The 10,411-nt window shown below is 25.0% G+C and overlaps 2 protein-coding genes across 2 annotated transcripts; both read right to left on the bottom strand.

Moving 5' to 3' along the window:
- Nucleotides 1–1,185: 1,185 nt before the first annotated feature.
- On the bottom strand, nucleotides 1,186–1,776 carry LOC135927057 (putative uncharacterized protein DDB_G0287457). The gene has a single exon (XM_065462994.1). It carries the CDS (start codon nucleotides 1,774–1,776, stop codon nucleotides 1,186–1,188), a length of 591 nt encoding a protein of 196 aa, XP_065319066.1.
- A 5,119-nt stretch (nucleotides 1,777–6,895) lies between these two features.
- LOC135927471 (peptidyl-prolyl cis-trans isomerase-like) lies at nucleotides 6,896–7,964 on the bottom strand. The gene is made up of 4 exons (XM_065463468.1): nucleotides 7,808–7,964; nucleotides 7,408–7,624; nucleotides 7,290–7,365; nucleotides 6,896–7,244 (listed from the first exon to the last, which is right to left on the bottom strand). The coding sequence occupies exons 1-4, from the start codon at nucleotides 7,877–7,879 to the stop codon at nucleotides 7,112–7,114; spliced, it is 498 nt and encodes a 165-aa protein (XP_065319540.1). The 5' UTR covers nucleotides 7,880–7,964; the 3' UTR covers nucleotides 6,896–7,111.
- Nucleotides 7,965–10,411: the final 2,447 nt, after the last annotated feature.

Here is a 10,411-nt window from a genome sequence, read left to right as displayed (position 1 = left end):
TTAAAGTATATTAATTATGTGGTTAAAAGGGACATAGGTTATCTTAAAAATTCAAGTTTACAATAGCTGCCCAAGGTGGTATGGGCGCAAGATTTTGAGAAAATATTTAGAAGTTATGGATTGAGTTAAATGATAAAAAAAATACATACTATTGAACAAGGAGAAAAGTTCAATTTAGAATAATTTAAATATATCGTCTTTATTGAATATTTAATCTAGAATGGTTGTTATAGAAAATTGGTATTTTATTTATATAATTTAAAAAGAAAGAAATATACAAGTTATTATCATATATAAGAAAAACAAGTAATTGGTAAAATAAAAAAATATATATTAATATATATTTTTTGTTGCCTTAAGATATATGACTGAACTTTTAAATATAAATTATTTAAGTATATAATAGTTTAACTGACATTTTAAATATAAATTATTTTAGTCAGTAATAAAATAATAGCGTACAATAGCGCACATGCGCACATGCAACATGCACTCCCTCCAAACAAAATATAAAAAAATGAATATTGAAATAAAAAGTGAAAGAAACTACAATTTATAGGGAATAAACGCTCGCTTGGCATGCGGGATGTAATTTATATTTATTTTTAAGAATGAAAATATATGTATAAAGGGGAATTGACACCATAGTTGTACATGATAGTTTTTTATGTATTTACCCTTAAAAAAATAATTTACACTATCGATAGGTACAATTAACACTATAGGTGGCCAATAAACAATAAATATATTTGGAATAAAATTAATATAAAAAAAAAATTTGGAGATGATGGTGATAAAAAAAAATATAAGAAAAGCGTATTATCATAGAAAACAATTATAATTAAAGAACCATTATGATCTAAATTAATCATTTTGACCTTAGAAAATTTGAATTTAAAATGACATTACTGATCCTCTCAGTGACAATACCCCCATTGATTGATGCTCACTTTGAAAAAACAAACGGAGTTGCGTAAAGTTAATTCTCAAAATTTAATTCTTTTAAAATTAAGGTAGTAATTCAAATTCATTGTCATTTCTTTTAAATTTAAGGTTATAATCAAGTCATTGTCATTGAACAATCAACCGATTCCTATTCGTAGCGATAACGGATTATAAAAAGTTAAAAAATTAACCCTATCTCCTATTTCTTTAGTATTAACAAATTCATCCTTCGTAAGCTTTTCAAACTCTTTCATGGGCAAGGATGACACCGGAGAACCAGTATCTATCACAAAAATCATAATTATTAACTTGAAGGTCAATCATAATATCATTAATAAAATTAATTTTATTTATTGGCCTTAAATTATAAGGGGTTTGTATCATCTCCGTCTTTTTGAAATTGTTGTAATTGCTGTTGTTGTTGTTGTTGCTGCTGCCGTTGTTGTTGTTGCTGCTGCCGTTGTTGTTGGCCTTAAAAGTCTGCTTGTTCTCTTTCCAAGACGAAAAGCCTTGCCAATAGGTTCTATCCTCTCTTCTCCAAGAATCTTTCTCTACATCTGTTTTATTATTATTGATCTCCAACGATTCAAATTTGACAACAATGTCCTCTATAATATTAATCTCTGTAGTATTTTCTTCAATCAACCTTGTTTTTAGCTTTTCATTATGACAATTCAACATAAAATGCACCGACAAAAATTCAGGATTGAGCCCCGAACCATACCCTTTCAGTCTATCGAAATACTCTCTGGAAGACTCAAGTCTGTCCGGTTTTGTATTGAACAACTCCAAAATACTCGTGATCTTTACATCATTCCTATCCTCCACCATATTGAACAAGGAGAAAAGTTCAATTTAGAATAATTTAAATATATCGTCTTTATTGAATATTTAATCTAGAATGGTTGTTATAGTAAATTGGTATTTTATTTATATAATTTAAAAAGAAAGAAATATACAAGTTATTATCATATATAAGAAAAACAAGTAATTGGTAAAATAAAAATATATATATATTTATATATATATTTTGTTGCCTTAAGATATATGACCAGGGTTGCCATGTCTCCCCCCATCAGTGGGAGTCTCCCACAATTTTTTAGTTTACCCACATACATCTCACTCCCACAAAACTCCCACAAAACTCCCACAATTAGAAATCTCCCACAAAAAGCTCCCACAATTTTTTAATTTCTCCCACAATATTTTTTTAGCATTTTAATGTTTTTAATATATAAATAATAATTTTGAGAGACAGTATTTGATTATTTTTATATTTTTAAAATAAATTTTAAATATTTATTCGAAAAATATGTCTAGTTCTTTTATTTTATTTTCCCGCTCTAAAATATATTTTTTATAAAATTCTCCAATTCTCCACTCGACATTTTCAAAATTTTTGTGTTAGATAGAATAGAAGTTAGAACAGTATGTATAATTATTATAAATATATTTTAAATTACTTAATATATTTTATATCGTTATCTAGAATTGCAGTGCTCCACTCGACATTTTCAAAATTTTTGTGTTAGAAGAATAGAACTTTTAGAAGTGGATATTATTCTAATCTCTAATTCTTTTAAATAAAGTTAGTGGATGATTAATATTGATTAAATAATATTTTTCACTACTTACTTTTATACTATTCCATAAAGTATATTTCAAGCAAAAGATTAAAAATATAATTGATATATTATTCAACAATAGCTAAAAATCAAAGTGTATTTACCGAATTGAGGCAGCACAATAATGAATTAATACCAATTGGCTGTATATTCCATATACTGCATAAAGGCAATGAATGTACTATCTGTAGATGTCGAAGTAATTGTGATGAAATGTTTTAACGAATTTAGTTCATCAACTAAAAGAGTCACTGAATTAAAAGAATTGGTGGAGTGGTCTGATTTGGAATGGTGTGAGTTGTTGCGATATGTACCTATCAGGTGGTTATCATTAATACCTGCCATCGAGAGAATTTTAAAATTTTACGAACCCTTAAAGAAATACTTCTTAAATAAAGATTTTAAAAGCTGTCCTAAAATTTTGAAAAATTTTTTCGAGGATGAAATGTCAGAAGCATATTTGGGATTAGTTTCACATGTAGGAAATCTACTTCCTGTAGTTAATATTCATTTGCAATCAGAAGATTCTTTATTGATAAAGATTCACAAAATCATGCTACAGCTCTGTTCATCTCTACAGTTAAAAATAGATAATAAATTTTATGGCTCTATTGCTAAAAATATCATATTAAAATATTCAAATATTACTATAATTAACGTATTTTTAAATGAAGCAAATATTTTTATTAAGACAATTTTGGAATATTTACAATCAAGATTTGATTTTAATAACTCTATTTACAAGTGTATAAATATTATGACCTTGGAACAGAAACCATCATTTGATGGTTTTTGTGATATAATAAATATATTAAAATTACCGATAGACATTGAAGCATTGTTTGAAGAGATTGTAATTTTTTCCATTTTTTATGATTTGCCAGAATACTTAAAGTTAGATGGTCTAAAAGCAGAGGAGAAATGGGTGGAATTTTTTCGTAATAACTATAAATCCCCATGCTTGGAAAAAATTTGCGAGTATGTTTTCTCCTTACCTCATTCTAATGCCTCATCGGAGCGCATTTTTAGCCTGATGAGGACTGCATGGAGAAAGGAGAGAAATCGAATTGCTTTAACAACATTAGAGGCCGAGTTAATGGTTAAACAAAATTATAAAATGTCATGCCAGGAATTTTATAAATATCTTAATAACGACGGTAAACGTTTAGTTCCATTATTTAAATATTAAATAAAATATAATTAACTATAACTACTTGACTTTCTATATTTTATAAAATCTTATTTATACATTTGTATAAAATCAAATAAATTTATTTTTTACATTGTAAAATTTATATTTTGAATATTTTGGCAAATCATAAAATAAAGAAGCATTACAATCTCCTCAAACATGACATCATATTAAATCTTATTAATAATTATCCGATAATAGTAATAATATTCTTACTTTGGTATTTATGCAGCATAATTTAGTGAACCTTTATTAAATTATATTCTTCTGATTGCAACTGCATATTAACAGCATATAGTAGATTTCCTATATGTAAAATTTCTAAATATACTTCTGCCATTTATTTTTGAAAATTTTTTTCAAAATATTAGGACAGCTTTTATAATCTATTTATTTTTTAAAGGTTTGTAAAATTTTAAAATTCTACGATGGCGCGTATTAGGAGGAACCTGTCAACCAACATTATGCTGACTCAATTCTGTAAATACACTCTGGTTTTTGCCAAATTCACTGAGGAATTATAATATCAGAAAGCTGCCATGCAATTCATTGGTAATGCCAAATCTGCCATATTTACCATTATATATGGTTAGCTATGTCTTTGGATATTTCATATCTGGAGAAAATTTTTTAAATAGTTTTATTGAAATGACATTAATTTTGTTGAAATAGGGGAGGATCAAGGGAAATGTTTTGATATCTCCTTATTAGATGCATCTGTTAGAATTGCACATCTTTCAAATCGTCAAGAATTGACCTTCTGGATTTATATCCTAAAACAATGATGATAGCCTTGCTCATTTGTGTTCTACAAAGTATACTTTTCATTTATATTAGTCGTTAAATATTACGGGGAAAGATTCTACCAACATTGTGATGTTAAGTAGCTCTCTGAATGTTGTACTGCATGATAGGTATTTACCATTTCCACAACTGTAGTTGCATCTGTATTATTTCTTATTTTTGAAAAATATTTTTGTTTTGCAATAGATGTTGATAGACTGCCCTGTACTGATTTATGCTTTGAAGATTTTTGATGCCTCAAAATATCATATTCCCTTCCCTCATTGTATAAATAAATAGTATAGAACAACTTCCCCGCACTGATTAGAATGATTTTTTACATTGTAAATTTAAAATTGTTGGTTTTTTTTTTATAAAATCTTATTTTTACATTAGCATAAAATATATTTTTTTACATTGTAAAATTACAATTTTTTTATAAAATTTTATCTTGTTTACATTCTTTTGTATTTAAAAAAGATCGTTGGTTATTATTTTTAAACAAAATTAATATATTATAATAAATCAATATGTTATTTTAATAATAAAGATAGTATTTAAGAAATTTTGTGTCGTACTATAATTACCTATTTTGAAAAAGAGTTTCGTATTTTATTTTGGAAAATTGTTACCTATTTTATTTTGAAAAAGAGTTGGATATTGTATTTTGAAAAATAGTTGGCTATTTTATTTTGAAAAATAGTTGGCTATTTTATTTTGAAAAATAGTTGGCTATTTTATTTTGAAAAATATTTGGCTATTTTATTTTAAATAGTTGGCTATTTTATTTTGAAAAATAGTTATTTTGAAAAATAATTACCTATTTTATTTTGGAAAATAGATTAGATTTTATATTTATAAAAAATAATAAGCGGATCCCGCAATAATTTTTTTTTTAGCAATTTTCATATTTCTCCCACAATTTTTATATTACTCCCACAAAATACCGAATTTCTCCCACAATTTGAAAATTTTGACCTGGTAGCCCTGTATATGACTGAACTTTTAAATATAAATTATTTAAGTATATAATAGTTTAACTGACATTTTAAATATAAATTATTTTAGTCAGTAATAAAATAATAGCGTACAATAGCGCACATGCAACACATACAAAATATATAATTAAAAGAAGCTCTAAATGTAGCACCAGAGTATTTAATCAAGCTCGAACAATAACACCAATAGATTTAACATCCAATAAAGAAAATGATTATTTTTCTTTTAAACAAATGTTGCTGAGTTTAATAATACAAATATTGAACTGGAGGTTTTAAATTATATTAAAGAAAGTCGAAATACATTAAAAATGCTTAATTATTATCCTTCCATTAAGGTAATGTTTTTAAAACATAATACCTTTCACCAATTGAAAGGTTATTTACCGTCACAAAGTTAATGATAAATTATTTAAAAATTTTGATCATCTTATAAAAAAAATGAATCTCTTTTAAATACTCTTTTGCAATCTAATATTTCAACTCCTATTAAAAATACTAGTCAATCACCCTATCTATGCCAAGAATGGGCTAATACTAATATTAAAATGCCTGATTATTATACTTAATTCATCATTAAAAAATATTTTATTAACTATTGTTAATATTCACTCTTATTATATGCATATTATGATCTTCACAAATAAATAAAAACTGTATATAAATTATTCTAATTTAGTTAGGAATGATAATTTAAAAGGTATGTTGTATTTAAGCAAATTTAGCAAAAGACACAATTGTTTTATCTTGATTTGAAAATGATACTAGTATTTCAATCTAAGATTTATTTTTTTATAAAGAACCTTTTTCTGGAGGACCTGTCTAAGTCTTATTGTCAACCTCTTAAGAATAAAACACTTTCTAAAAATGAATTTCAAATGTCTATGAACAAGACATCTCATACAACTATGCCAATATCATAATTTATCCATGGTTAATATCTAGTGTACCAACCCCACATCAGACCTTCTCTAATATGAATAGATTTAAAAAATATATAAATATAATACATATGCAAAAATATATTCTTTTTTAAGTATTAGAAGATATATATTATAATATAAAATTTATTAATCTAGCTATATATTTTTTTGTATAATAAACTTTTGCTCTATTTATTGCTAGCTAGACATAGTTTTTACTTTTTAGCAAAATATAAACCTTATATTTTAGAAAAATATAGCTATAATTTGAATATACTGCATAAGTTGGCAAATTTTATTTGGAACCCTTATAGATTAACCCATAGCGATTTTTATATATTATCAAACAAATTGTTAATAGCATTTAGTTGACAATTCAAGGAAAAGATTATATCACTAATGTAAAAAAAAGTACATACAAAAAATAAGTTGAGGAATTAAAGACTTTTTTATTTAATATTTTTATAAAACAATTGATTTAGACATAAATAATATATTTTATATATAAAAAAATTGCTAATTTATTTTCTAGATATTAGTATAAGACAATTAAACTAAACTTGTCATGCTAAAAATTAGTATAAGGACAATAATAATTATCACAATATTTATATAATAAACTATATTTCTTTATTAAAAATGCATTTAAAGCTGTCCACAATTGCCAATAGCAATGTTTTTAGAAGTTTTGCCACTCTGAGATCCAAAATTCTCAATCTTTTTAATTACATCATAACCTTCAACTACTGATCCAAACACTACATGCTTATTATCAAGCCTGAAATTATAAAATAAGTATATATTAATTATGATACAAAATTACCATTCTGTTTTGGCTGTGCATATAAAAAATTGTGATCCATTTGTATTAGGACCAGAATTTGCCATTGATAAAATTCCTAATCATTAAATTTATTTCAATAAATTTTAAAAAATATTACCAGGTCCTGTGTGTTTTAAGGTAAAATTTTCATCTTCAAATTTGGTTCCATAAATTGATTTGCCACCTGTGCCATTGTGATTAGTAAAATCTCCTCCTTGGCACATAAAGTTTGGTATAATTCGATGAAAGGTGCACCCTTTAAATCCAAAACCCTTTTCACCAGTGCATAGAGCTCTAAAGTTTTCGGCAGTTTTGGGAACAACATCTGCTTTGAGCTAAAATAAATGTTAAAAAATTTACTATCAAACATCATAAAATTTGATTTATAAGGTTAGCGAAAATATTTATTAATATTGCAACATCTTGACACCTAATAATTATATTGTTTAAAAACGATTAGGCTCTACTGATATGCGTTCAGGATTATATAAGAATTTAAAATTTTTATGAATTGTTACTTCCATGGTGACTCGTCCAACTGGTTCATTATCAGCAGTAATATCAAAAAATACTTTAGGATTAGGTGCCATTTTTAACTTAGAATAAAGTCTAATAAATCTTGCAGAAACCGTTTTAAAATGATTTAATGAAGGAGGAAATGTGATTTAGGGCACGTGTTTAAATTTATTTTTAAATCGAAATTTTATTAAAATTTTAATTATTTGGCATAAATTTAGTAATTTTTTTAACATTCATTAATCTACACTTCTATAATTAAGTTATATCTTTCTGATAATTTAATAAATCAATATTATCAATATTCCTATAACATTATTAATATGATAGTATGGAGGTGAAATTATCTTAATAAATATTATTTGACACATATAAATAATGCAAATAAAATGCATTTTTATTGTTAAATAATAAAATTCATAAGTCTTACTACCTCAAAAGCAATTTTGTAACATAAGGCTTTAATTTTGCGGTGCAAAAAAGCCTTCAAGGTTATAAAAAATTAAAGGGCTTTAAAAATAAAATTGATAGTTTCTATTAGATTAAGTATAAACTTTATATTATATTGTTAAGTTAAAGAGAATAGGTTCTTTGAACTATTAATTATATATAATCAGCGTTATTAGCTACATTTCTTCTCTGTAATTTGCCAAATCGAACTTGACTATTTACTTTCGAACATTGTTTTACTGATAACTATTTCTCCCTGGTAATATAGAAGTTGAAGTTGAGCTCCCTTTTCCTAAATGTAAATATACTTTATTAATATTTTTAATTCCTTAAATTCATAATCATTTGTAGTTAATTTATTCTTAAACATTATAATATAAAATTTATAAATAATAAAAATATAATTAATTAAAAGGCTCAAAATAAAATTTAAAAATGTTGAAAAAATGAATAAATAAATTAATTAGAAACAATTAATTAAAAAACAAAGTATAACATCAGGCACATCATTTGGAGAACTCAATTAAAACAAATTTGTAGATTGTTAAAAATTATTCCAATTACCCTCTGATTGTTGGCTATTTAGGAATTTATAGTATGTAATGGTAGCAAATAAGAAATAGAGATAAGCAAAAAATTGTATATATATAGACATAAAAACATCTGATTTATAGTTCTATTTATGAATATCCAATATATAATGGCTTTCATGAAATATTTGAATGTCCAGCTTGAATGCATGAAATAGTAGTCTACCCATCAAATAAGTCAATCTAGTTTGCCGTTATTAAATAGATTTGGATATTACAGATAATTTAATAGATCCATATTGTTATATTTAAATAATCATACCATCCATATCATCCAAAATCTTAATTTCTTCAATTTTTTTAGAAAATATAATACTAAATAATTTTAGAAGGTAATTACGCCAGGCCCTAAAGGGAGAGGATGCCAGAAAAATAATTTAATGATATACCCCCTTTTAAAATTCGTGAGGGGAGTTATTACCATATATCAGCCCGGAATTTGGCAGGGGAGAGTGTAGCATAGAAATCAGAAATGGCACGGAATCAGAGATACTATGAATCACAAATACGGTGAGTAACCAAAAGCTATGATTCATAAAGCGTGAAATATTAAAGTTTTATAAAAAAAAAAATACAATATAGGTATGGGATTGAGTAGGTAAATTTTTTAAAAAAATGAGTCACTTTAATATAAATGAGTCTATTATCAATTGCCTATTTATTGAGAAGGACCATTAAAAAATAAATTTATATAAATATTTATTAATGCTATATAAAATAATTAGTATATTGCGAAAAAGATATTTTTGGGGAACCAATTCTCAAGTTGTTTATAGAAGATAGGAAAATTTAGATTGGCTATATTATATTATTTAAATAATAAGTATAGCATACGTCATATGATCCTTTTGTGATTTTTGCAAAACAAAATGAGGGGAATATGAGGGGATACCAATGTGGGTAACCTTTAAAAAAAGTTAGGACCCTTAGATATGTAATTTTAATTAATTCATAAATTTCACACTATTTATTCTCCTTTCGATCCGATTTGAATAATAAAAATAGTAAATCATTAATTTTACAATATAATCAACACGAATTAAATATAATATTATTCGGAGAGACCAATTTGCAAACATCAAAAAAATAGGTCCTTTGTGAATAGATATGGGATAATAAATAAATAATAGAAATTCGTACTATGTATTGTTTTATGGAATAAATGAAAAATCCTATTTAAACAATAGAAATAGAAAACCTTTCATCATCTTTTTTATTTTTATTGATATACTAAGTGATTAGCAGGAATAAATTCTAAAGAATATATAATTTAAATTAAAAAAAAATATTATATTTGACATACATTTTTGGGATATATAAAATCCTATATAATATTATTTAAATAATAAAAATTGTGTACTGTGTATAATTTTTAATTATGCAAAATAATCAGCAGGGATAATAAAGAATTATGCGCCGATAAAATGACAAGCTATAAAAATAGCAGGATCCTTAAGAATAATCATTAAAAGTGGTTAAGATATGTGTTTTCTTAAATAAAAACAATAGGAAAAATTTAATATAATACATTGAACCTGCAGAGTAGGTTCAACTTTCTAGAAATAG

The sequence above is a fragment of the Gordionus sp. m RMFG-2023 genome, chromosome 3, assembly GCF_954871325.1.
Source record: "Gordionus sp. m RMFG-2023 chromosome 3, tfGorSpeb1-WG-v2, whole genome shotgun sequence".
NCBI lineage: Eukaryota > Metazoa > Nematomorpha > Gordioida > Chordodea > Parachordodidae > Gordionus > Gordionus sp. m RMFG-2023.
Note: the sequence above shows the minus strand (reverse complement) of the source record. Positions and strands in the feature narration are given on the sequence as shown.